The following is a 27,839-nucleotide window of genomic DNA, read 5'->3' on the forward strand; positions in this document are numbered from 1 at the left end:
AAAACTGCTTATTTTAAAGTGTTGTTTATTGCTGCTTAGTAACCAAATAGAGCAAGAAATATTAATAAAACACAAACAATAGACCATTTCTCTCTGGGTTGCAGCTGGAAGGGCATTTGCTGTGTAAAACATATGCTGGATAAGTTGGTGGTTCATTCTGTGGCGACCCCAGATTAATAAAGGGACTAAACTGAAAAGAAAATGAATGAATGAATGAATGAATGAATGCACTGAAAGCCAGGCACAACTCTCACCACTACAGCGTGAGATCATTTCTACTGTGTGCGCCTGCATGGCGCAAGTGCGTTGGTCCGCTTGCGTGCCTGGCATGCATCCCAATATTTGCACATTTCCATTGGAAATAATGTACTTGCGTGCAGAAAAGACACAATATGTTAACGGCTTGCTGCTATAGTTAATCCAATGTGCGTGCCTATTGGCATAACTTTGTTTAGTTGCTGCAGCTTTTTTTCCATGCAACAGAAATGCAGCATTGAAAAGCCTTTAATGAATAAAGTGGGGTTAATAGTGAAATCAGCTAATCATTGCATCCCTATAAACGATATCAGTGCATTGTACAAAAGGCATTTTCTACAAACATATCCAAATGTTTTCGGCTGCTCGGGCCACTCAAAAATATATACAAAAAGTACAAAAAGTTGTAGTATTTAAGTGGAAATTGTGAAATGACATGCGAGATATAGATATATGGTTTTTGCAGTTCTTCTCTTAAAGTCTAAATTTACATTTTACAGTTACTAAAAGAGGTTTGTTCTTGTAAACAATAACCTCCAAAAAATAAAGAAATCAAATAAACAACTAAATAGATGTAGGTGTCAGTTTTCAATCAGTGTAATTTTTTTTTGCCAACACCATGCTGCCATTTCATACATTTCCTGTTAACTGAATTGAATATTGTATATAATGCAATAATGGTCAGGTGGATAAAGTATAGAAAGACAGTTCTGTGATGTCAAGCAGTCATGTTTACAACCAATACAATTAACAAGAACAAATCATTTAATTTAATATAAAGTTAGTCCAGGCAGCACGGTGGCGCAGTGGGTAGCACAATCGCCTCACAGCAAGAAGGTTGCTGGTTCGAGCCCCAGCTGTGTCAGTTTCTGTGTGGAGTTTGCATGTTCTCCCTGTGCTCACGTGGGTTTCCTCCGGGTGCTCCGATTTGCCTCACAGTCCAAAGACATGCGGTATAGGCAAATTGGGTAAGCTAAATTGGCCATTGTGTATGTGTGTGTGTGCGCAAGAGTGTGTGGGTGTTTCCCAGTGTTGGGTTGCGACTGGAAGGGCATTTGCTGGATAAGTTGGCGGTTCATTTTGCTGTGGCAACCCCTGATTATTAAAGGGACTAAGCCAAAAAGAAAATGAATAAATGAATATATTTAGTCCATTTAACTAAGTTAAAGGCAAACACCCAAAAATAAAAATTGTCATCATTTACTCACTGTTTATTTGTTTCAAAGCTTTGAGTGTATTTTTTTTTTTAATTATATTTTGAAGAAAGCTGGAAACCTGTAACCATTGACATCCATAGAATTTGTCTTTCCTACACTAAAAGTCAATGTTTACAGATTACAGCAGGTTTTTTTATTTTATTCTATTTTATAAAAGAAAGAAACTCATAATTCACTCACCCTCAAGTGGTTCCAAACTTTTATGAATAAATTTTCATTTACCCTGTAATAATCTATAGTGTTATTAACATTTATTTCTATATTAATCTACATGATGGCTAAATGTCTGCTATAATAGCAAATATACAGTATAGCTGCCTTTCTGAAATTATGAAAATCAAATCCTTTCAAGTCGTCCTCCGATATGTTTTTAAAATGATTAGCCAATGTGGTTTGGCTTGGCTGATAAATGGCATAATTAAGACTTTTTTTGACAGTTCTAAGAACACTAGCGGCTAAACACAGACACATAACAACTGTTTGTTTAACAATTTAGTCTAATGAATTATACTGACCATTTACTTTGAGAATAGCATTTGTTAAACACAACTGCTTACTATTTTACTGTTTTAATTTAGCTGTTACCCATTTTCATTGTTTCAATTCTTTTCAAGTCTTTGAATGTCCAATAAACATTTATTGGTAGCTTGTAGTGTATACAACTAAACTTTTGTTTTCAGCTGTATATTTTTTGCATTATTGGCTTTGTTTACTTGGCAAAACATTAAAAAAATATGTTTTTTTTATGGCAGAATTGTGTGTTTTAAAAGACTGTCCTGTGTTTTTGTGGTGTGTTTTGTCTGTTACCCCAAATCATATGACTGAAGTGTAAATTCTAGCTTAAATCTCCACCCAAGTTGTTCTTTCTGGACGCATATAAAAGAGTTTAGTAGAACATGGCTATTTTGACAAAAGATTGTAAAATAAACTAACTGTTTTATTCCGTAATAATTAAAGCACAATAAAACTGAATGCGTAACCTGCTTATGTCTTTTGCCTCTGAGGAAGGAAAACACAAGCAGCACAGAAGGTAAATCCCAAATGTCAGGAATAATTAGCACGGATACTCGCCTGAGAAAGAGATTTAGCCAGGATGACGGCTGCTTACGACAAGCCTGTTAGCTTTGTGTTGTCAGAAAGAGAGAGGGCGGCTGTTTGTTTATCCCCGTCTCTCTGAAGTAGTGGTCTGAAATAAGCAGTTGGGATAAGCTTTGATTTTGTCTGTGTCATAGAATGTCATTTCCTGTTGTGTTGTTGATTTTCATCTTCAATTTTCTCTCTTGTAATGCCAGAAATTGCTCTGAGAAACTCTGCTGTAAACTTCAAACTACACACTGGTGCTTTTTAGACCTTGTAAATCTTGCAGAAATAAAGTGTTGTGGCTGAGCTGGTGTGTGATAAACATGTTTGTTTGTGTGCGTTTGTTGCAGGCAGTGACCGGCAGGAGTTTTGCTGACAGGGACTTCAGAACAGGACTTGACAACGGCATCCTACTGTGCGAGTGAGTAATATTAATGCACATGTATATAGATACATTTAAAAAGCCGGCCATAATCATTTAGCTGTCATTATTTATTTTCTTTTTTTGTGGAACAAACATTTTGCACAAGTCTCACAACCCACATAGAAATATAATATATGGAATGTATGTAAGTGGCATATTATTCATATTTACAATTTGTTAATTAAAAATATGTAATGTATGTAGGGCTGGGTTATAATTCAATAATGATAATTATCACAATATATAATTTTTCGATAAAACGATAATGACAGTTTGATAATTGCCCCATAATATTTGCGCACTGTGCATAAGGCTGCACAGGCATTTTGCAGCCTGCCCCTCTGGATGCCGCATGCAGTATGCAAGTTTACAGCCATACAGTTTTATTTTTTCTTGAAGGAGTAAAAAAAAATAAGGTAAAAAAGGTTACAGTCACAAACATTGTTGACAAGACTTCAGTAGTCTTGAGCTACATAGTTTTTTGCAATCCGACTCAAAACAGAGCAACGTGCACTGGAAAATGTGCAGACGACTCGTGTCATCAAAAGCAGGCAACACCACGAACCAGTTTAAAACAATACCACCGTTATGAAGATGCTAAGAAATTACAGATCCAAACAAGTGTTTGTAAAGCAGCGTCACTACCCAGCAGTCTCATGTCATCATTTTCGAAAGACGTGCCTTACGAGAACCCGTTGTCTGATGCTCAAGACAAAATCTTAAAAATAATGACATATAAAAAATGAAGCAAATAAAGGACAGATGTTTACAACAACAGTGGATCATTAATTAATCATTATTTTCCACGAGAGTCTGCACAGGCCTATTTGTGCCAGTCTGTCAGACAAAATTTGGTTTTAAACACCTGCGACTATAATCTGCGCATAACAGGTTTTTTATGGATCCCGCAATATGCGATGTCAAGAGGGTGACAGACTCTATAAGTATGGTAAACTGCACACACTTGATTATGTAATGCATGGACGCGTCTCGCAGCGCAAAGCATAACTAAACCTTTAAATGTCCATGCTTAATCAGTCATCGATAAAGTCTATTGACTAAAGCGTTATCAACAATCCATCTATCATCAAGTAATCGTTAACACCCCTAAATAAAATATATTAAAGGATATTTCACCCTAAATTCACCATTAAAAGGAAAATTCATCCAAAACTGAAAATTCTATCACACCTTTTACTTGTTCCAAACTTGTTTTATTTTTTTCTGATGTTGAACAATAATATCCAATAACTTGTAAGTAATGTCTTTGGTTGTTGAAAACTTGAACAATAAATGCTGAATTAAGATAGTTCTTTTGTTTATTATCTTTTTATTTATATAGTCAGACAGCTAAAACATTTTACAAAATGTGTTAAATCAGCTGCACAAAGGTATTGGCATGCTGGAAATCCTATTAAATTGATAGATTTAAGATTTTACATTTATCTGGATAGTTATCAATATTGACTGATATGAAAAGAAAAAAAATTATGGTGATAATTTTTTTTTGCCATATTGCCCAGCTCTAAATGTATGCATTTTCCAAATAATGTAAAAATGGACATTTACATATTTGCTTTCAACTATTTGAATTGCAATAGTCATATATGAGCACATCAAATTATAACTGATATATTTGAACATATACCAAAAGTGAACTTTGTTAATCCAATGGTTAAAAAACACATGCAAACTGACATTTTTGCAATATTTTGATATATTTGAAATTATATACAAGGTATGAATTACAGGAGGTGTGGGGGGGAGAGGTCTGACCCCCCAATTAATGCATGATCCCCCCTGAAGGACATCAAAACAACATGTACAGTAGGAGGGTCTGCCCTTTAAATAATTAATAACTAGTTTGCTCTGATCTGTATCTTAAATAATATGAATATTTAAAACAATGCATAACTTAATATACATTTGACCACCCCTATAACTGTTCATGCATCGTGAATGCATGCTTGCTCTAACAATATTAATTCAGCGGTTTGAAACTGGCAAGTCTAGAGCACTGACACAGCGTAAGTGTTCACAAAACATTTTTATTGTAAAATAATTGTTTGCATCAACATGTAGCCTTAGATTATCATAAAAGTAGATGCATAGTTTATACATTATTTTATTATACACTTGCTCATACATGAAAGTTAAACAGTAAAATAATAATATGTGCAGTCTTTCATAGTTATCCATTAAATGGTGCAGGAATGCAAATTTGCCACCGTTTGTTTAATACCACAAATGTCACCATCGTCTATGTATAATTTTCACCCTGATTTAAAAGTCAAATATGAATGAAATATGAAATATAATTTGCATATATTGTCATCAGATGTCTACATGAGGAGGAGGGAGAAGGGCTGGATGGGGGGGGTTTCCAAAACGAAGGTGAGGAATAAAAAATAGGCTGGATATTTGCAATAAATTTGGAATAATCTGATTGGGTATTTAGTGATTAGTGATAGGGATCAGCTGTAGTCAATCCTTTCAAAATTAGTTTGTGAAACTTATACTTCATTGGTTGCCTTGGTGAAAAACAGTGTAATTCATTCATTCGGTGAGGAAGGCTCTCTAAGCATGTGTCCCTGACCAAAGTGTGACTTTCAGTGGACAGTAACAGCCTCCGAAATGAGATGCTGATTCAGAGTTCGACTTGAGATTCAAATCCTTATGCACACACAAAATGATTTTCCATCTACCACAAGACATTTTTTCTGGCTCATTTTCTTCATCTGTTAATGATATAGTGTTTTCAGGAAGTCCCTTTGTTGAGATTTTGTAGAGCTCTATCCTTTAGCATCCTTAGAGCCTATCATTAGCATAATATAAGACCCCATAAGACCTCTAAAAATGGGCATCTGGTTTCCGACATGTGCTTTAAATAGCAAGCTAATCACAACATTTTATCAGTCTGACTAATAACAGAATGGTAGGCTTTTGAAAAGGAAGGATAGAGAGAACAAATACAAATACTACATGCTTCTGACTCTAGGAGAGGAAGACTTTTTGTTGTTGTTTTTTAGTCTTGAATGGATTTAAACATATTGTAGGTTAAACACAATGTAATTCTGTCATGTAATGGGGTGTTAAAATTTGATCATTTGTCCTGATTTTATTTACTTTTTATTATAACAAACAATATAATAGACATAAATAAAAATATTGGACCATAACAAATAAAGCTGTAAAATAAAAAAATAACATTACATTATTTATTCATTTGAAAAGTTTAATATGATCTACATTTTTGCTGTAAACTTTAATATTTAGGCATCTCTGTGCACGGTTTGAGACATTGTTAAGATCTCTTGTAAAACTTACAGTACATGTAAAAATACTAGGGTCTTCTTTTTCTCAGAGTAAAATCTAACCAGGAGACTTCCTATACTGTATGTGCAGTCTTGTTTGAGTGGAGGCTTTGATGGCTGGCTTTTAACAGTGTTGGTTACATTTATTGTAATGGTTAACAGCAGTGTTTGTGTTGAAAGATTTAGGGAGTGTTTAGCTGAACACTTCAAAGTGTGTCATTACACATTTTACTCATTAATGGTCGGGTAATCACAATGTTGTCATTTCTATCAAGTGCAGAGAATCCCCCTTCAATTCATACACATAACCTTGTGTTTTTGTTAAACTATTTCTAATATAAGCTAATTATAATTACCCTTAACAATAGACACGCTATTCATTGGGATTAAGTTTGCTATTTATTCTAGTCAAAATTTGTGCACTCAAACAGGAAAGATTTGTCTGGTTTACTGTATATTAAAAAGCAACCAATCAAACTTGCCTCTGCTAATACTTCAGCAAAACTTAAAGTAGTTTTCAAGCGAAATGTACATTACAGAATAACTTTACTCATTTTTATGCAAATTATGTCTGCAGGGCAGATCAACAATAACAAAGATGCACTTCCGCCACTTCTCACATTTCCTCAGCTTTCCTTATCTGCCGTTGAGCTATTTTCGAATGTTAGTAGTATTGGTCAATACATAACGCTGTAAAAATATAAACAGCAATGTTTGCGAAAACTTACATGTATATGGAACTTTTATGACTTTGTTCTCTTTGATTTTTATTTATTTTTTGTTTAGAGTTGGATGTCATAGTGACATGTTGATAGTTGCCCATTCTATTTAAAATCCTTATGGGACATTATGTAAACACTTAAAAATAATAATAATAGATAAAGTCATTTAGATTCAGTTATTATATAATTTTAAAAACCTTTAAAGTAAATTAATAAATTACCTAATGAATAAAACGATGCAATGAAAAACAATGCTGAAGTCAGATAGTCTACTTTGAACATGTGCGTTACGTGCCAGAATGTCTGTGTTTGTTTTGGTTGATTAATCCGCCCAATGTCACTTTAGTTATTATAATTCAGCACCCCGGGATGCCTTTATTGAAAACAGCTTATTTTATTCATTTAGCCAGGAAGGCTCTCAAAGCATGTGTCTGTGAACGAAATGTGACCTTTCGGTGGACAGTAATAGCCTCTAAAATGAGATGCAGAGTTCCACATGAGCTTATTAATTAGCAAATAAAATAAATATTACGAACATAAAATATTACGTAAACATTAGGTGAGCAGGTTACACTGTAATCCTAACAACACGCTATGTGAATACTATTGCAGTGATAAGCAATTTGGCTGTTTGCACCTGACAAAACACGACAGAAATTTAAATACAGCCATTCAGAAGCACAGAATAGTGCACTCACTGCACTCCAACAAAATGGTAAGGTTTATAATAGAAATAAATTCAAAATAAACATCTTTAATTTATTTTATTTTGAAGATCTGAGGTGAACTAACTGCCGCTGCTTTCAATAGTATGGCAATAAATGTCACGTAAAATGGCATTCAAACACACATTATTAGGATTTAATACTGAATAAAGCACATGAGCTGTACCTGAGGTGAATATTGTCATAGTTCTCTATGCACTGTCTAAAATATAAATTTGAGGTGTTGGTTAGAACAAAAACTCCTTTTAATTTGAAAATATTCCTTCTATCGTGTGCTGTTGATTTTATTTAGAACGTAATTTAAATCAGCCTTAAGGCTCGACAGTCGAGCACATTCTTGTTGGCGTCATCAATTTGGCAATCTTCTGTCACGATCACCAGCGATCCACTTCTGACAGAACGCTGATGATCTACAAATGTCATGTTTAGGATGTACAAATCCTATCAGGCCATGTCACACACACCAGCTGCTCATCATGTTTGACACAGCTGACACTTGTATTGACTGATCATTCAGACTGTTTATACACCAGTTTGGCATGGAGTTTTTGATGTTGATGTACCTTTGTATCTCTTTGTTTTGCCTGTTTTTTGACCTTAGCCTTGTTTACTGTTTGGTCATTTTTGCTTCCTATTTTGACTTTATGCCAGTTTTTTGACAACATTTTTGGAGAGCCCTTTTTGTACCAGCCACTTCTGTTTGTCCCTGTTTTGCTTAAAAATATTCTTATTTTACCTGCGCTTAGATCCTCATCTCCGTTGTTCCTTGCTTTGAATCCCTCCTGTGACACCTTTGCTTGCATTTGTTTTGAACCAGGTGTGTATTAACTATAGCAAACTTACATACTGCACTTTTAACTGCTAAGTGTAGATTTTTACTCTGGAGTAGTGGACTAGTTGACTATTTGCACCTATGTCTAGTTCACATGCATTTGGGTATGTTTTTGATATTATTGCTTTATGAGAGCTTACTGATGGTTATTACAGTTCACCTCTGATCTCACTCTTTGATGGTTCTATTGTATATTAAAACAATAGGGACATCACTGAAATCATTTGCTGTTTGGAATGTGTTGAAGGTTAGGTCAGAAAAAAACACTTCAAGGTCTCAAACTGCTTCAGGACATGTGCACACATACACATCTTCAACAAATATGGACTTGATAGCAACAAATTTTTTGTATTGTAAACGAATGCTTAATACAGTATATTGTCTTACCCTAATCTAGCAATTAAACTGAATTGGGGAATTTTCAATGTTTTACGTGCTATGATTTATGAGGAAGCAAGGCATGTCACTTCAGCACTGTTATACCTAGGTTAAACCCATGGAATTATATAAATTTAAGTCCACAAGTGCACACACACACAAACACTTGGTCACATAGGGTTTTAATTCTGACCGAGCTCCTTTTCAGTTAGTGCAGTTGGTGACAGTCAAGACTAATATAAAAGCATGATGTATGGCCTTTTACATTAATGTGTGTCCTTAGCGTGACTTGAGTGTGTCCGGCCTGTAAAACCCCTCATGCCTGATCTCTTTAAGACATTCCAGCTGCATCCTCCAAGATTCCTCTTCTCACATTTATAGCTTGACATGAAACACACGCAAACATCCTTTAAAAAATCAACCTTTTTTTCTTGTTCTTCTGAAACTAGATTTTCAGGAGGAAACAAGATTTTTTTTTTATTACAAATTTTATCTCCCATCCAAATATGTTCTTTGTCCTTCAGGAGCTGTATCTCTTTCTCTGTCTTCATCCAGACCCCTAAACTTCAAGTATACTTTTACTACCCAAAATAAGAAAAAAATTTTTTAAAGGTAAACTGATTACACCAAAATGAACAGATTTTTATTAAAATTAGTTCAAAGGACTATTGAATTACAGCCATAGGGTTGTGTTTGAAAATAATATTTAACTACTTCCAAAAGTCAACAAGAAACAAGAATGTATGTTCTTTGAATGCATGAGAGCAAACGAGTCTCCATACCAGCAGGTGGCAGCAGTCAGCAGAAAAATGTGAAGCTAAAACTACATTAATAATACATAAGCATAGAATTTTCACACAATTCAAGTCAAACTTTATTTTTAGAGCACTTAAAAAAACACAGAAATGAGTCAAAGTGCTTTACAGAAAATAAAAATAAAAATAAGCATAATATTATATAAAATACATAAAATACAAGATAAAATGTAGCTTAACTACCTAAAAAGGCACATAAATTAAAATAACTTGTTATTAAGATCAGGTTTCAAATGCTAACGAAAAAGCTTTAAGAGCTGAATTAAACGAGAACACGGAAAAGGCCTGTCTTGCGGGCAGCGGCAACTCATTTCAAAATCTAGGACCCACCACAGTGAAAGCACAATCCCCTGTAAGCTTACGCTTTGTTTTTGGTACAATCAGGAGAACCTGGTCAGCTGACCTGAGAGAACGAGTGGGCTTATAGACGTGTATCGGCTCAGAGATTTAAGGTCGGGCAAGACCATTTAGATATTTAAAAACAAATTAAAGAACCTTAAACTGTATTCTAAAGTGATCTGGCAACCAATGAAACGAAGCTAACACAGTGTAAATGTGGTCAAATTTGTGAGTACAAGATAAGAGGTATGCTGCAGCATTTTGCACCATTTGCAAATGGGCAACAGCTGACCTGCTACTCCCCATATACAGTGCATTGCAATACAGTAATCTAACTGAGTGGTCACAAAAGCATGGATTACTGTCTCAAGCTGTTGTTTTAGTATATATTGCTTTATATTTTTGTTAATTGTTTTAATTAAAAAAGCTAGATTTTAACTACCGCTCTCATCTGATTGTCAAATTTCACCCTTAAATTTGTGACTGTAGGCGTAATATGCAGAGCTAACGAACCTAAATTGAAGAGTCCCAGCTGTACCTTCAAAAACCATTACTTCTGGTTTGTTTTCATTAATTTTAAAACTGTCAAATTTAAAGTCATCCAAGCCTTCATTTCACTAAGAAAATCAAGGAGCGATTAATTTTTTCTAAGTGGCACATAGATCTGACTTTCACAATTCGCACCACACAAGACCCAATGGTGATTACACTAAAAAGAATCTTCTTTAAACCACCAAAGTGACATTCCTTTTCCTTTTTCACTTAAGTATAGAAATACTTTTAGTGAAACGCTATAATCAAGCATCCAAACACTGCCCAGACTGCTGAGAGCATGGTGTAGACAAATATGTTAATATGTGCACTTTCTTCTTATTAACAAAATAATAAAACTCTCGTGCAGGAACAATAGCTTCAAGACAGGTGGAGCATGGTTTCACAAAAAAGTTAGAGCAATGTAAAATTAAGGTAGAGGTGCATGGTCAGTGCATGTTTTTTATGTTGAATTTTGAAAACAAACTTGCTTTTGTTTAAGTCAGTGGTTCACTGCTCTAAGTAGTCTGACAAGCCTAGCCTTCACATCGATGTCTAGAGGCAGCATATCTGAAATGAAAAATGTACCCTAAGGCCCTGATCACACCGAAGTTTTTTTATTACACATTTTATCAGCCATCAAATGTACGTCTGCAGTTGAAAAAATAAAATAAAAAAATCAACTCATAGTGGAAAATGCATGCTACATCAGCCACGTCTTTTCATTCTAAAATCAAATGAAAGCTGAGGTGGGGTTTCCGTTGAGGTGACAGCAGTGTTTGTGTTGTCAAGATGACAGCAGGGACTTTGAAAGATTAAGGAGAAAATTGTGGTCCCTATTTTGAGTTGTCTGGAGCTGTATGACTTAACAAATCTTGCATATCACAATATTATTAAATAATACAATTATAACAATATCAATAATAGCATTGCTCACACAAAATACGCAGCTGATTCGGTCATTGCCTAGTGACAAAAATATTTTCTCAACAAAAACTCAATTCAGTTCACCTTTATTTGTATAGAGCTTTTACAATGTAGATTGTGCCAAAGCAGCTTCACATAAAAGATCATAGTAAATTGGAACAGTGTAGTTCAGCATTTAGGGTTTAAGTTCAGTTCAGCTCAGTTAAGTGTGGTTTAATAATCACTACTGAGGGCCTAAACACTGAAGAGCAAAACCATGGATGCGTAGCTCTACCCATCCCAAACCATGCGAGCTAGTGACGACAGTGGAGAAAAAAAAATAAAAAATTTTACCAATTGGCTAAAGTGAAGAAATCAGACTCAGTTAGGCACGACTATTAAAAAAAGGCAATGGGGTGCACCTCACCTTTTGTTGTGATCGAGCTCTAACTAATGTATTTAAAAAATTGTAGATACAAAAAAAGTTAACAGCGCTCTCCAGAGGACTTTTTGTCTGAACCGTGTAACAAAATGTACTTGGAGCAATGTTTTCTAAGCTTTGCTAAAATGTAGAATGAGGCTGTATTTCCATTAAGCCAGGGATGATCTAATCATAATGAAGAGCATCATATGACTTCACATTAAATCATATAACACTTTGCTGCAGAAAAATTACACTGAGGTTTTCTTTCTTCTGTTGAACACAAAGGTAGATATACTGAACAGCCATTGATTATCTGTAGTTGCTGCTTTTTTCGCAACATTCTTTAGAATATCTTGTTTTGTTTTAAAAAAAATGATGAGTCTGAGCTATCATTTTAAGGGGCCTTGATGTGACTTTACACTTGTTTCTTTCTTTGGCTAATTATCATTCCCAAAAGAAATCTTATCCCGCAAAAAGATTGGGCCATTAAATCTCTCCTTGGAATTGATCAGTCTCACTTTGCATCATCAGTATCCATGTTGTGGGTGAGGTAACCTGATTGTCTGCGTTGCTGGTTCATGCAGACAGATGTGGCAACCTCCATTGATCACTGGCCTTTTAAAACTACAAATATTCTTGGACTCTGCCGACGATGTTGACAAAACTGCAAAGTAGACATTAATCAAATATGTGTGATTGGGTCTGAGCGACCTTTGTAGGGCTTTGGTTCTAAATCAAAGTGTTTACAGTGTGTCTTTCCCCCTATCTCTCAGACTGCTGAGCTCAATCAGACCGGGTCTGGTGAAGAAGATAAACAGACTGCCCACTCCTGTAGCTGCTCAGGTAAGTTTCTGTTTACTTGCCCAGGCCTTGTCTAAGCATTTTTGTAATGTTTCTTTTGATATAAAGTGATTCTAAATATATGCATACTGGCCATTTGAGATGATTTCTTGGTGTGAGCCTTAAGCAGTTAGTGTGCCTGAATTCAGTGATCATTTAAGTTAAGCTTTAAGAAACTTATCTTTTTACATTTTTTAAAAATTATTATTATATACAGTGAGTACAGAAAGTATTCAGACCCCCTTACATTTTTCACTCTTTGTTATATTGTAGTAATTTGCTATAATAACTTATTTAAAAAAAATCCATTCATTAATGTACACACAGCAGTCCATTTTGACAGAAAAAACAGAGAATTGTTGACATTTTTGCAGATTTATTAAAAAAGAAAAACCAACGTATCATGTGGATCAAGAATTCAGACCCTTTGCTCAGTATTTAGTAGAAGGACCCTTTTGATCTTATACAGCCATGAGTCTTTTGGGAAAGGTGCAGCACGTTTTTCACACCTGGATTTGGGGATCCTCTGCCTTTCCTCCTTGCAGATCCTCTCCAGGTCTGTCAGGTTGGATGGTAAATGTTGGCAGACAGCTATTTTTAGGTCTATACAGATACGCTGAATTGGGTTTAAACCAGGGCTCTGGCTGGACTATTCAAGAACAGTCACAGAGTTGTTGTGAAGCCACTTCGCTATTTTAGCTATGTGCTTAGGGTCGTAGCTGTACTTGGCCACATTCATCTTTCTCTCAATTGCAACCATTCGTCCTGTCCCTGCAGCTGAAAAACAACCCCACAACATGGTGCTGTCACCACCATGCTTCACTGTTGGGACTGTATTGATGAGCAGTGCCTGCTTTTCATCACACATACCGCTTAGAATTAAGGCCAAAAAGTTCTATCTTAATCTCATCAGATCAGAGAATCTTATTTCTCATCATCCTGGAGTTCACCATGCAGGCTTTCATGTGTCGGGCCATAAAGCCCCTACTGGTGGAGGGCTACAGTGATGGTTGACTTTTTACAACTTTCTCCCTTCTCCAAACTGCATCTCTGGAGCTCAGCCACTGTGATCTTTGGGATCTCCTTTACTTCTCTCACCAAGGTTCTTTTTCCCCCGATAGCTCAGTTTGGCCTGGCGACCAGCTCTAGAAAGGGTTCTGATCATCCCAAATGTCTTCTATTTTAGGATTACGGAGGCCACTGTGCTCTTAGGAATCATAAGTGCAGAAGAAATGTTTTTGTAACATTGGCCTTGAACCTCTGTGCCTTGCCAAAATTCTGTCTCTGAGCTTTTCAGACAGTTCCTCTGACCTCATGATTCTCACTTGTTCTGACATGCATTGTGAGCTGTAAGCTTTTATATAGACAGGTGTGTGTTTTTTTAATTAAGTCCAACCAGTATAATCAAACTCAGCTGTACTTTAATGAAGGTGTAGAACGATCTTAAAGATGTAGATGGATCAGAAGAAATGGACAGCACCTGAGTTAAATATATATGAGTGTCACAGCAAAGGATTTGAATGCTAAGGACCTTGTAGTATGTCAGTTTTTTAAAGTTCGACAATAAAGATGCCCAGAAGGAGCATGACTAACAAAAACAACTGGTGTTTTTTTGTTTATGGTTTGATTATCATCCTTTACAATAGCATTGCTTTGACAGATTTACTTCCCATTTGACAGTCTGCATAGTTCTAGATACATGAAAATAATTCATTTTTAAAAAAACTTTTTTTTTCTTTTTTTTTTAAAGAAAAGTTCTGTTGAATAAAAAGTGTACGTATACAGCTATATTTTGTTTTGTAATTTATTTTGTTTCTTGTTTTGAAAATTTCTAATTGTTTTAATTTGTGGCTAAGAAATTATTTATTTATTTATTTATTTATTTATTTATTTATTGGTGTGGCCAGAGAAAAAAATTGGTAAATTTTGGTCTTGTGAAACGCAAATTGCAATGCCACACTATGAAAACACAACTCATTTGCTCATGCTCATTGAGCAAGTTCATACAAAACAAATAAAAAGTTAAGTGATTGAGGACTCATGTAAACATAGCGCAAAATCTAAATTAAGTCATTTCAGCATGCCAAAGTCAAATGTGTGCATATATTTTCCTAACAACATAATATATGGCTAGGGAAAATGCCAAGCGGCTAGTAATGTTGAAAAACTACTAGCCATTGTGGCTGGTGATAAAAAATTTTATATCAAGCCTTGTGTTTTTTATGATTTTGCCCATATTTTTCAGCTAGGTATTTATGTTAAAAAATATGCTTATTTTATTTTTAGATTTTTATTTTTTCTTTTTCTTTCAGTCAGTTCAGACCAACCAAAACCTAAAAATGTGGCAACTTTGGTGACAATGATGGATTGTGTTGGCTCTACAATTTCAAAATATTCAGCATTTCAATGCCACTATTTGACTGTAGGGGCAGACCGAACTGCACTCTTGATTTATCTGGTTCTATTTCTCTCTATAATGTAAAGCCTGTAATGCATATTTCTAGCCAGAGGCTATGTATGAGAAAGTTTTACCTCTGAATTATATTTGGAAACTATGTCTGTGGGTGTCACCATAAAAAATTAAAGTGCAGTGTTTCGCTTATAATGTCTTATTGCTCATCGTCATAAATGAAGCAAGGATGCATGACAGCTGACTGGGAATTGACCTATTTGAGGAGAGTTTACTCGCATGTGACTTGTTTTAGCTATTTTGGTCCGTTAAGAAACTTTGCAGTGTAAAAGTGAACCCCACCAAGAACAAAGAGCCACATTGTAGCAATCTGAATCCGTTTTGGAACAAAACAATCAATCTGTACAAGTGTGAAAGCACCCTGACTCACTGAGCAAGTATTAAAGACTCAGAGCTTAATTTAGTTAATTGTTGATCTTCATTGTATTGGATTTATTGAAGCAAATTTAAAAAGATATTAGCTTGAAACATGAAGCTGTTGTAGTACAATATATATTGAAGAAATTTACATTCTGAAAAGTTTAAAACATTCACTGTATCACTAAAAAAAATGTTTAGGTAAAACCATCTCTCTGAATACAGTCTGCCATTAGCTGTGGAGAAAGAGAGTTTGCTTAACCTTGGACAGATATGAAAACATCTGGTTGGAATCTGTCGAATCTTCTTGAATTGCATTGTGGCATATATTTGGTAGCCGAGGTTGCCAAAACTTGAAGGTCACCACCTGCATGCGTGCGCTTTCAGAGTTCAGCTGAGAATTGGATATTAGTCAAAATGTCAGACTCTATATTGAGTTAAAATCACGCTGCGGTTTCAGGCTAATGAATGCACCTCTTGTTTTCTTTTAGGGTGTTCTTTCTTTTTCACCCTCCACCCTTCTTTTGTCCTCTCACATCAATGACGAGTCCCAGAGTCCCGTGTGCTCCTCTACTCAGCCCTCGAGTGAATAAAAACAACTATGCGCTAAAGAGAGAGGGGGGAGCCTTGCTTTTCATTTGACGAAAGCGTACCAGAAAGCCTAATAGAGTTTAAAGGACAGCAGCCAGAGGAAGACATTGTTAAAAGCCGAGCGAAAATAACAGGTGTTAATCACCCCGAGCTTAGAATTAGTGTTTGGAAGGAAGTTTGGTTTGGCTGGGCCGTTTCCTTTCTCCTCCATCATTCACTCCTTGCTCTCTCAAATCGGCCGTCTTATCTTCACTGTCCACTAATCAGCGCTGCTACCCCTCCTAGGGCTCGTAACAGGCATGGGTAATTACATGCCAACATTCCTCAAATCTCTCTCTCGCTCTCTCTCTATCACTCTTTGCCTGGTTTCCCCCCATGTCTCGCTGTGATCCCAGAGCTACAATTACTCCGGAATATCTTATTGCACATTAAAGCCCCGGAATGCTTCCTTTCGCCTGGTATGTCAGATAGCATCTCCCATGTTTGCACCACTACAATAAGTATGCACTACATAGTAGACAGGTGTGTTGATGTGAAGACATTGGTATACAGAATATTATATTATATTATATTATATTATATTATATTATATTATATTATATTATATTATATTATATTATATTATATTATATTATAATTAATTTTCTTTTCAGCTTAATCCCTTTATTAATCTGGGGTTGCCACGGTGGAATGAACCGACAACTTATCCAGCATATATTTTATGCAGCGGATGCCCTTCAAGCTGCAACCCATCTTTGGGATACATCCATACACACTCATTCACACACACACTATGGACAATTTAGCTTACTCAATTCACCTTCATTATATTATATTATATTATATTATATTATATTATATTATATTATATTATATTATATTATATTATATTATATTATATTATATTATATTATATTATTTGTTTGTTAATTTATTAATTTATTGGTATCACTTTTTTAATGGTCTCTAACAGATTTTGTTGAATTTAAGTTACATTGCATCTACATGCCAACTAATTCTCTATGGATAAGTAAGTACAAAATAAGTACAAATAAGTACATCTAAATAAATTTGCATTGTAAACATTGTCATTTTTGAATTCATGTTATAAGCGTTTAGGTTAAGTACTCCCCAAATCATTCAACATAAATCCACAGATTTTCCAGCAAATCCACATATTCTGTCTGGCCCTTCTTATTTGAGTCACTGAATCATTTACTCAACCAGTGTGATTTATTTGGGAACACAACTTTAACATTTTGCTCTGAGACAAACAATGTAAATTCATACAGCTTTGCTTGGAACTGGGAGCAAAAGATGACCCCCAATATTATATCAGTGAATAATATATGTGAATAAATATTGCTTATTCTAATTACAACATCAATATTTAACTCCATATAAAACAGAGTAGGCAATTATTAGTTTGTGCTAAAAAGTAAAATGTCAGTAACAAACTATAAATCTAATGCATGCAATCCTGATTTTTTTCCCCCATGTGTATTTTCTCGTGTTGTGCTCACTAATGTGATTTTGTTTTTAGATAATTAATTAAATGGATTATGAAGCACTGGTAGGCAATGCAGCAAAGCATTCATAATATTACCGTGGTTGCCTTTAATCCATCTGTTGAAAGATTTTAGCTGTGAGGAAAATTACGCAACATTGGAAACGTCTCAGGAGATTTTTGACTCAACATGAAGCATTTCAAAACAAAATGCCACAACCTGAATTATTGCAATTATTGCACTTTCAGACAAGCTCAAGTATGTTGTCTTTTGAAATAAAGCCCTGGTTGTGGGTCTTTTTGGCACCTAACGTGCAAAACAATTGTGAAGTGCAAACTACATAAACATGCTGTTATCTCCTGCATCATAATAAAACAGGTTAACTCCTGCTTCCTTTTCCTGTTTTTTCCGCTTTTTTTTTTGGCCCTCCAGACTTACTATTCTGTCGTCTAGTTTTAGGGGTCTCAAGTTTGTTTTGTCTGCTGTAGTACAGTAGTGTCAAAGTTTCTGGCTGTATGTTCACGCAGACAGCCAGGCCTACCTGAGGAAGTGCATACCTGGAATGTTTTTGAGATTTTGTCAGAGTTTGCATAAGAAGATGGATTATCTCAGCTCTTATCAAAATAGGCAGAGTTAAATGATCTCAGAGCACAGTTTAAAGGGTTTTTAAAGGTTGAGGACGCTCTGCCAAACTTCTGAATCCTCTTAGCGGTTCAAACTGCATACATCCGTAAATCTTGCATATATTTATAGCCACCGTATTATTTGCAGATGTTTAAAAAATAGCTGAAAGATCTGCACACAAAGTTAAATGTTTAAACTGGAACACTAAGGTAACTTATCCTCCAATTTATACAGTGGTGTAGGTCATTCGTCATTTGCTTTATACAACCCATATAGGAGTGTTTACTAAAATAGTGGCCATACTGCGAGTAATGCAAGACACTGTTCCCTATACTATACTTAACAATTCAGGATCCTTGCTTGATCAATAGAGCATTATTATAGTCTCGCAAAAGTCAGTGGGATCAAATAGTTTGTACCTCGAATAGATTGTAAATGGACTATATGCACAGTGTTTTTCAGCTAATGATGAACTTCCAGTGAAAGCTTTCTGTGACTATTTTCAATAAGGTTCTTTTTAAAGCATCAATGCTGTAATGTAATTGAAATCTAATCAGTTAAATAGAATTAAGCATCCATTTGATTGTTAAATTGTAAAAAGAAAGACTGTAAGCCGTCATTGGCAGCAGGCTCGCGCAGAAATTCCATTGAAAATACTGGGGTCATATTAATGTCCATATTTTTAAAACATGGCGCAGAAAAATCTCATTTAATGCAGTGCTTCTTGTTTGGTCTGATACCCACCTTATATTGTATCTCAGCCAGGCAGTGATGATCCCTGTTTTTTGAAAGAATTCAGATCTTAAATGCAGCGATTCTATGGGCTGACAATTCACCAGAAGCCCTGGGGCTGGCTGACTGAAATTAAAAGTCAGTGTACATATACCCCATTGTGTTTCAAAGACTAGGCCAAATGTTAGAATGTAAATGTACACTTTGTGGATAGAAAAAAAGTAAAAAAAAAAAAAAAGGTAAGCAACTAATACTGTTTGGGATTTTGTACTAATGAGTCAAACCTCCCAAGTTCCAACCTAGTAGGACTCAATCTGAACTTTACATACATTATAGACAACTAAATAGGAATGTAATGATTCAATGGAAAAACAAAAATATATTTGATTTAATTTATGATTTCAGAATCAATTCTCTTTTTTTAACATTATTTGTTTATTACGAAATGAGAAGTTGTCTATTTGAGTAGGGTGATTATTTTTATTATCTCTGAGTTATATCCAAAAACATTAAATGAAACTAGATGAAAATAAAAGACTTGGCAAAAAATAATAAACAAAACAAGACATGGAGACTGGACTATGTTTACAATACTTGATCACTGCAGTTGTGAAATCAAGAGAGTAAAGCTGTTGTACATGGAGTATGGGTGTGGGTATTTAAATAGCCGGATTGTCACAGGCTCACTCTTTGACAGTGTCTGTTTATGTATTAGGCTATTGCAACACATTTCTTTGTAAAACTGAAATATATAACTAAACTGATGTTTTGAAACAAACCAAACCAAATGAGTGATCAAATTGCTTATCGTTCACTTGAGTAACAATCACAAAGTGTGAACTATCAAGTGTCAACTATCAGTAATTTGGCATGCTAAATATCTGGACCTGTCAACAATTCAAATCATGTTGTGTGAAATATGTTCTAATTGGATGGAGTACTACTTTAAGGCTACTGAATACTACTTTAAGACCAAATCCCAAATCAATTTAAACCCAGGCTCATTCTGAAAACGTGCCTCTATATACATTTCTGTGGAGTGCCAAATACATCCCTGGAGCTACTTTTTTGGCAGTTTTTGATTTTGCGAATTCAACAGAGGTCACCGTGTATGCCTTTTCAGAACTCAAATTTCTCTTGCGAGTGCCATTCGCGCCTGCTCTTCTCGTGTAAATCTACTAGAGGGCGCTTTCGACTGACTGACTGACTGACTGATCTACTGACCCACCCTTCTCCTTCCCTAAACCCAACCAATAGTGTTTTCAAAAGCTCCAGTTGACCCGCCCACCCACTTCCCTAAAAGAAAAAGCCCTCCCCTGATTTATGTTTTCAGATATTACCACATTCTCACCCTGTTATTTCCTTGTTTATTTTATTTTTTGTCTGTTTTTGTCTTACCCGCTTTCTAAAAACCATTCCTCACCTGACTTAAACCCCATCTTCTGTCTGTGTCTCAAGCCTGCCAACATACTTGGCGAGCTAACTAAATAAACTTGTAACAGCAGATAAGCCATCCATACGAAGGTAAATGGTGAGCTGGTAAGCACGTAAAGGAACAGCATCATACCGTCTTGTAGTGTTCTTGTTTAAAAACGAAATGCAGCCATATGAGCCAATGTTTTTTTTTTTGTTTACAGTGGCTCACTTCATTTCATTCTGCAGCTAGCCACTTCCTTGCTGTCAAACTCTCCTTGGAATTTAAACAAATGTGTTGTGCTTCACAGAACATCCACCAGGTGGCGCATCAAACAACAAACTCCACTGTACAGATTACATCAAGCTTTATAATTATTCAGTTGCTCCAAACTTTAAACCTTGTTTTAAAATACGCAGGTTTACATTTAAACCATTATTTTGATCATGCATTTATTTTATATTTAAGATCCATAAACTTTAAGATATACCTTATATATAACAGGATAACTTTTATCCTGTCTCTCTAAAACTTAATGCAGAGCTTACTAGTTTTGAAAAAAAAGGAAAATTGAAGCTTCTGGCTACACAATACACAATCTCCAAATATGTATATAGGGCTAAACGTTTTCAGAATGAGCCTCTGTTGTCTATTTTTTACCCCTACACCTAAACTCTTGGCTTTTGAGTATTAAGGATTAGGGAAATGGCACACCACTACTAAACATGCACACATAATCATATATGTTGTCATTAGTTTATACGTGACAGGAGATGTTGATTGTCGTCATTCCAGTAGGTGCAAGCACTGTAATGTTTAACAGCTTATTTGCTCACGTCAAGTTGTTTTGTGCTGTATTTGAGTGTTGTTCAGCTTGAAAGCATATGAGCCTCTGGGTTTTCTCAGGATGACTGTGGGATCATGTTGCAAGAAGCTTGAAACTGTACTGTATTTACACAGTGCTCGTATTCATGAATGTAACCACAAGAAAAAAACATTAACATTATACCATGCTGTAATATGCAAACTCACTGCCACTAGACTTTTCTGATAGACTGGTCTCTTCTGTCAAGTCATAGGCTAATGTTATCAGAATTTAAAATACGTTGAATATTTCACAGCGGTTATCAATGGCCAATTCACACCACACAGAAAAAAAAACAGAAATACTGTTAAGTTCACACTGCATAACAATTGCCATGCACAATAATTTAATAATTAATTCAGTGATCCTTTCCAGGGCTAAAAAGACATTTACATGAAGCCTATATGGTACCTGGTTGGGTTAAATCTGAGATTGTTGCCGTTTGTTTGAAATTCCTATTACACTGATCTGATGTTCAAATGTATCATGTATCAACCACTGATTGAAAACAAACTGTCCAGTAGATTTGTTTGTTGGCATTCATCTGTGTGGGTACGGTGTGAATTTGCTTTAAAAAAGACAATTTTTTAAATAAAAAAATAATAACTAAAAATAAATATTTTAAGATCATGACCTTAAAGCCTGGTTTATACTTCTGCGTCGAGTGACCGGCGTAACCCACGGCACATGCAACATGCGTAGCTGTGCATTTATACTTCTTGCGCGCTGTCTCTGTTGGTCTGCATTAACACTTCCGAAACGCTAGTTGGCAGTGAGATGTAAATGTTCCTCTGTGTCAAGTTTCTTCGCTGATGTTTTGCTTTTCCTGAACACTTCCTGAATGTACAAGTGGCTCAAACTCGCTCATTTTGAGGCAGGAACCGGTGGACATGCAACAATTTAAACTATGTGGTAAACACAAAACAAAACTTTCCATCTGGAGCCCCTTCACGGGACTTCAAACTTGTAAACAATCGCTCCATCGGGCTAACGCCATTCGCGCGGCTCTCGGTCCCGCCCAGACTTGTCAGCGATACCAAGCCGACTAATCACGCGTCATTGTGACATGTAGTTACATTTTTTGAGAGGTGCACGTCAGCGACGCTGACAGCCACGGCGTAGGGCTATGCGTCAGCGCCGTAGCACATGCGTGCGATTGACGCAGAAGTATAAATCAGCCTTAAAGCCTGGTTTATACTTCTGCGTCAAGTTACCGGCGTAACACAGCGCAGGCAATGCGCGTGGCTGTGCATTTATACTTCTGCGCGCTGTCTCTGTGGGTCTGCATTAACACTTCCGAAACGCTAGTTGGCAGTGAGGTGTAAATGTTCCTCTGTGTCGAGTTTCTTTACTGCTGTTTTGCTTTTCCTGAACACCTCCTGGATGTACAAGTGGCTCAAACTCGCTCATTTTGAGGCAGGAACCGGCAGACATGCAACAACTTTAACCATGAGGTAAACGCAAAACAAAACTTTCCATCTGGAGCTCCTTCACGGGACTCCACACTTGTAAACAATCGCTCGCGCCATTCGCGCGGCTCTCAGTCCCGCCTAGACTTGTCAGCGCTGCCAAGCCGACCAATCACAGAGCTTGGGCTACGCGTTGTTGCGATGTGTAGTTACATTTTTTGAGAGGTGCACGTCAGCTACGGCGAAGGGCTATGCGTCAGCGCCGTAGCATATGCCGGCGTTTGACGCAGAAGTATAAATCAGCCTTAAGGGGTAGAATTGGGATTGGGAGGCAAGATGAACAGAAAATGCCACTTAAATCTGTATTAAGACAATCAGTTCCCTTCTGAAATGAATCATTTATATAAACTCTAAATATAAAATTTTTGTTTGTGCATCTCAACCAGGTTGAGTCGTCACATATTGGAATTAATGTTTAACCGGCTTACAGTTCATCATTACATCCCTGACTGACACATTAACATTAAATTGATATGGAAATACAGATTTACTTACAGAAGAGTGCACTGTAAAAGATGCTGAGGTCCACACAATCACCTTGTGTTGGGACAACATGAAGAAATTAAGTTAACTTATTAGATTTTACAAATTTAAGTGGATTGAACATAAAACAATTAAGTCTCAAAATTAACATTATTAAGATTGTTAATTGTCAGATTATGCAGCACCATTTATGCGATCCAAGACCTGTGAAGAAATGATCCCAAGGTATCCTTAATACAGGACCAGGCCGTATCCTGAGCTGATGCTGTGGTGGTCATGGAGGAGTGGAGTGCATGAGACTTGAAAGACCACAGTGACAGACGAGTCCCTGCATTTATCCTGTGAGTCAGCTTGATCACCCCCTGGTGACCTACTCACACCTGCAGTTCTCCACAATGGACGTCCAGCATTCTCCAGTCTCCAGAGCCTAGACTGCAGCTCCACGCAGGAAGTTTGGCCAGAGGAAAAATGGTCTAGCCCAACTGAGCCTGGTTTCTCTTGAGTTTCTTTTTTCTTGACTTTGTCAGTTGGTGAAGTTTTGTTCCTCATTATTGTCGCCACTGGCTTGCTTGGTTTGGGAATCGTGGCCTAAATCAATGCTGAGCATCGATGGATTTTCTCTTCAGTGTTTAGACTTTCAGCAGAGCAATTTAAACCACACTGACCTGAACTAAACTGAACTTCAACTCTGAAATCTGGACTTTATTAGAAATTTTATGTTAAGTTGCTTTGACACAGTCTACGTTGTAAAAGCGCTATAGAAATAAACATGGATTGAATTGAAGTTAATAAGTAGTTTGAACAGACAGCAGTCCTTATTTTTGTATAACATGTGTTTATTAAGGTTTTACAATAAATCTTACCCCAATACACGAAACTTACCCCAGACAGGTTTAAGGAAGAAATAATAATCATTAAAAATAAATAAATAAATTAAAAGAAGGGAAAAAGAGGAAGAAATCTAATCAAGCACCAATTCACTTTCCACAACTACAGACTTCCAAAGCTTCTTCAATATCTCCATTTTTCACAAAGTTCAAAAACACCTCCCAGATATCACAACATTCAGAGGATTTTCCCTTATTACATACTAAATGTGAGCTTTTCAAGAGCCAAACATGTTATTAGCTTTCTCAACCAAAGTCCAATGGAGGGGCGATTAACATTTTTCCAAATTAAAGTAATACAACGTTGAATGTTTTTTTGAGTGTATATGAAATTTGAAGACTTTCCAGAAAAAAATAAATGAAAGTACAAAAAATGAAAGTATAAATACACATTACATTACATTACAAAGTAAAATCAAGGAACGCTGCAATAGGGATTCTCAACCGGTGGGCTTCTGCCCACTAGTGGGCCTCAGCGATCCTGCAGGTGGGTCGCGAGATAGCTTAAAATTAACTTAAATATTATTCTATAATTATTTGATTTCATTATTAAATATGTCCTATTAAAATTATAGTAGTAATAGTAGCAGTATAGTAGCATTTTCGGTTTTCTGTGATTGAACAGGCTAATTCGGACTCAATTTCAGACACAAAAACAGCTTCACTGTTAATTACAGACATAACTGTGGCTTAAGTTTCCAACTGCTGCGTGTCAACAGGGACTACGTTCTCAGTTGTATAAAGCAAACAGTCACACATATGTAAAACTACAGTAACAATGATTAAATGTTATAATAACCAGCTCACTTCTGCGACTCGTACTGTATCAAAGTCGCACAAGTCTGTTAATTCACAAACTAGGTTATGCGTGTTCTCTTTGTGTGAACACTTTAAAATAACTGTATAGTTGTCCAATTTATAACTGTCATGTGTCTGTACAGGAGGACCCAGCGAGACTCTGTGGTGTTTCAGTAGTAAACAACAGCTCTTTACTGTTCCTATCAGCGGACTCCAATAATGTCCGGCTAAAAACCAAACCACATTCAGATCAATGTGTTTCAACAAATTTAGAGAGTTTTTACTGTATTTTATATTTAGGGTTAGGTCGTTTATTTTGATGGATATAGATCAATAGATGAATAGTAGTCAATCTAATTCAAAGCATTTTTTTGTCATCTCCTGTTGTCCTGTCAGGTTCCTTTAACTGCAAAAAAGGCCCAAATACTCTGCAGTTGTAAAGAATAACTGAAGTAAAAAATTCAGGAGCTTTGAACCTGTCTGTGCGGTTTTGAAGAAATGTTTTGCTAATAAATAAAGCTTTAAAATAAGCATTTTTTTAAAACAATCAGTTTGGAGCTTCAAATTTTTTTTTAATCGATGGATTTTCTCAAAGTTAAAAAGGTTGAGAACCCCTGCGCTACCGTATAGATTGTTGATGAATGTACTGTTTGCCGAAATTATTTTATTTTATTATAGTTTTACTAGGTGGCACTAGTTAATCAAAAACAACATACTTTGCCTCCAAAAGTGGCTTCTGTAGCTTCTTCTTTTTTTTTTTTTTTTTTTCTAAAGGCCCATTTCCTCCTTTCTTTAAAACTGTCTGCTTTTTATTTGACTTGTTTCTCCGGCAACGATATTATGTCTGCTCACCAGCTCCTTTTAATGCAGGTGTCAGCGCATTGTTTATGTGCCGGCTGTTATTCCTGGCGTGGAGGTTGTAAGGATGGAAGCGAAGGAAAATAGGGAGGATTCCTATGTATGGGCTGGGAACATGACAATTACATTAGACAGCCAGAAGTACCAGTAGACGTCATTTGAATTACCGGATTCAGCTCTTCCAGCACTGACAGCTGCAGAAACCCAAGAGCTCAGTCATGTTTGCAATTGTAAATGATGAAATGCGGGTGACTTTTAGGTTTTCTTTGATACATGTGTTCAGGCAGTACATCACATTTATGACCTTCAGAAGGAACTATAACTGCCCTTTAAAGGTTTTGTGAAATTCTTCACATTGCACCTCTTGAGGTCAATAATTAACAGTGCAATTTAATCCACAGTAAATAATAAACATATCTTGATCTTGTCTTTCATCAAGATCTGAAGATCTGCTTCTGCTCTAGTAGGGCATTCCTTCTCTGATGATGTCTGTCTGATGGCTTGAACAAAATATTTTTAAGCAGTCATCTTCAAGCATTAGTTTGCTATGAGTGAGAGATGGAAAAGTAAAATCCCACAACTCCATTTCTACTGGAAAAACATCAAAATACTGAAAGTTGTCAAATTAGCATAGCAACATTAGCGTAATCGGTCCATTCACAATGTGAAGCTGAATGAATTGGTTTATACGCATTTCTTATAGTGTTCTTTTTCACACCACCATCTGGCCTGTACTGTCTTTCTCTAACAGGCAAATCTAGGTTTGGCTCAAACTAACAGAATGTAGCTGTATTGCAGAAGGACCATTGTTTAGCATTGTTTTTCATAACTTTGACTGGCCACTCAGGGACTGCTTGTTCACACTGAATGGGTTTTTTGCTGTTAAAAATGCAAGGCACAGGTCAGTAGAACACAATAAAGCAAAGTCTAAAAACAGTAAATAAAGCAAGCAGCATAGTGCGAAGGAAAAATGAGCTCGGTTTGAATCTCCTTACATTAAATAATCTATTTTTTCAGAGTTACATGTAGCTTTTCTGTTTTTTCTAGAAAGTATTGTCATTCTATATAAAATTCTTTTTTTTTGCCTTCTACACCATATTGATTCTATCCAATTTAATTCATCTTTATTTTTATAGAGCTTTTACAATGAAGATTGTGTCAAAGCAGCTTCACAAAGAAGATTATAGTGAATTGAAACAGCATCAGTTCAGTTTTCAGAGTTTAAGTTTCAGTTTAGTTCAGTGTGGTTTAATATTCATTGCTGAGGGTCCAAACACTGAAAATCAAATCCATCCATGCGCAGCTCTACAAGTCCCAAACCATGCAAGCCAGTGGCTACAGCAGCGAGGGAAAACCTTCACCAATTGGCAAAAGTGAAGGATAAAAAACCTAGAGAGAAACCAGGCTCAGTTGGGCACGACCATTTCTCCTATGGCCAAATGTCTTGTGCAGAACTGCAGGCGCTGGAGGCTGGACATCAGTGAAGACTCGTCTGTTCCTGGAGTCTCACAGAAATCAGACTCATGCTCTCTACTCCTCCATGACCACCACAGCAGCTGATCAGGATACCGCCTCAACCGGGATTGTGGAAACCTTGGATTTGTCTCTTCACGGGTCCTAGATCGCATCAGTGGCACTGCATAATCTCTGGGGGCCCTGGGATGAGTATCCCCAGGTGGAAATAGAGAATAAAAGAATAATTAGCATAGCTGCTGTTCATAGTGTATATAAACGAGATGTGAGGAGCACATTCATGCATCATACCGCTATGTGATGCGTTGATGTGCTTTTATCGTTAGAAATGCAAGGTGCAAGTCAATAGAACAAAAAAAATGTCGGAAAGAAGGAACGAACGAAGAAAGTAAGAAAGAAAGAATTAACGAGAACAAGGAGCAACAAGCAAGCTAACTTACTAACTAAATAAATAAATACATGCATAAATAACTAAATAAATAAATAAGCTGCATTATAGGAGGTAAAA

General features: G+C 36.1%; 1 protein-coding gene across 34 annotated transcripts in view; it reads left to right on the forward strand.

Annotated features, from left to right (window-relative positions):
* The window catches only part of limch1b (LIM and calponin homology domains 1b), a 205,298-nt gene that overhangs the window by 79,813 nt on the left and 97,646 nt on the right, over positions 1-27,839 (forward strand). For all 34 annotated transcript variants that reach the window (XR_012389672.1, XR_012389670.1, XR_012389671.1 and 31 more), the window contains exons 2-3: positions 2,903-2,973; positions 12,736-12,805. Coding sequence is in view for 31 of the 34 variants with exons in the window: in XM_009291003.5 (XP_009289278.2) it covers positions 2,903-2,973; positions 12,736-12,805 (141 nt within the window). In the remaining 3 variants the exon portion in view is untranslated. The remainder of the gene's footprint in view (positions 1-2,902; positions 2,974-12,735; positions 12,806-27,839) is intronic.

The sequence above is a fragment of the Danio rerio genome, chromosome 14 (genome assembly GCF_049306965.1).
Source record: "Danio rerio strain Tuebingen ecotype United States chromosome 14, GRCz12tu, whole genome shotgun sequence".
NCBI classification, from domain to species: domain Eukaryota; kingdom Metazoa; phylum Chordata; class Actinopteri; order Cypriniformes; family Danionidae; genus Danio; species Danio rerio.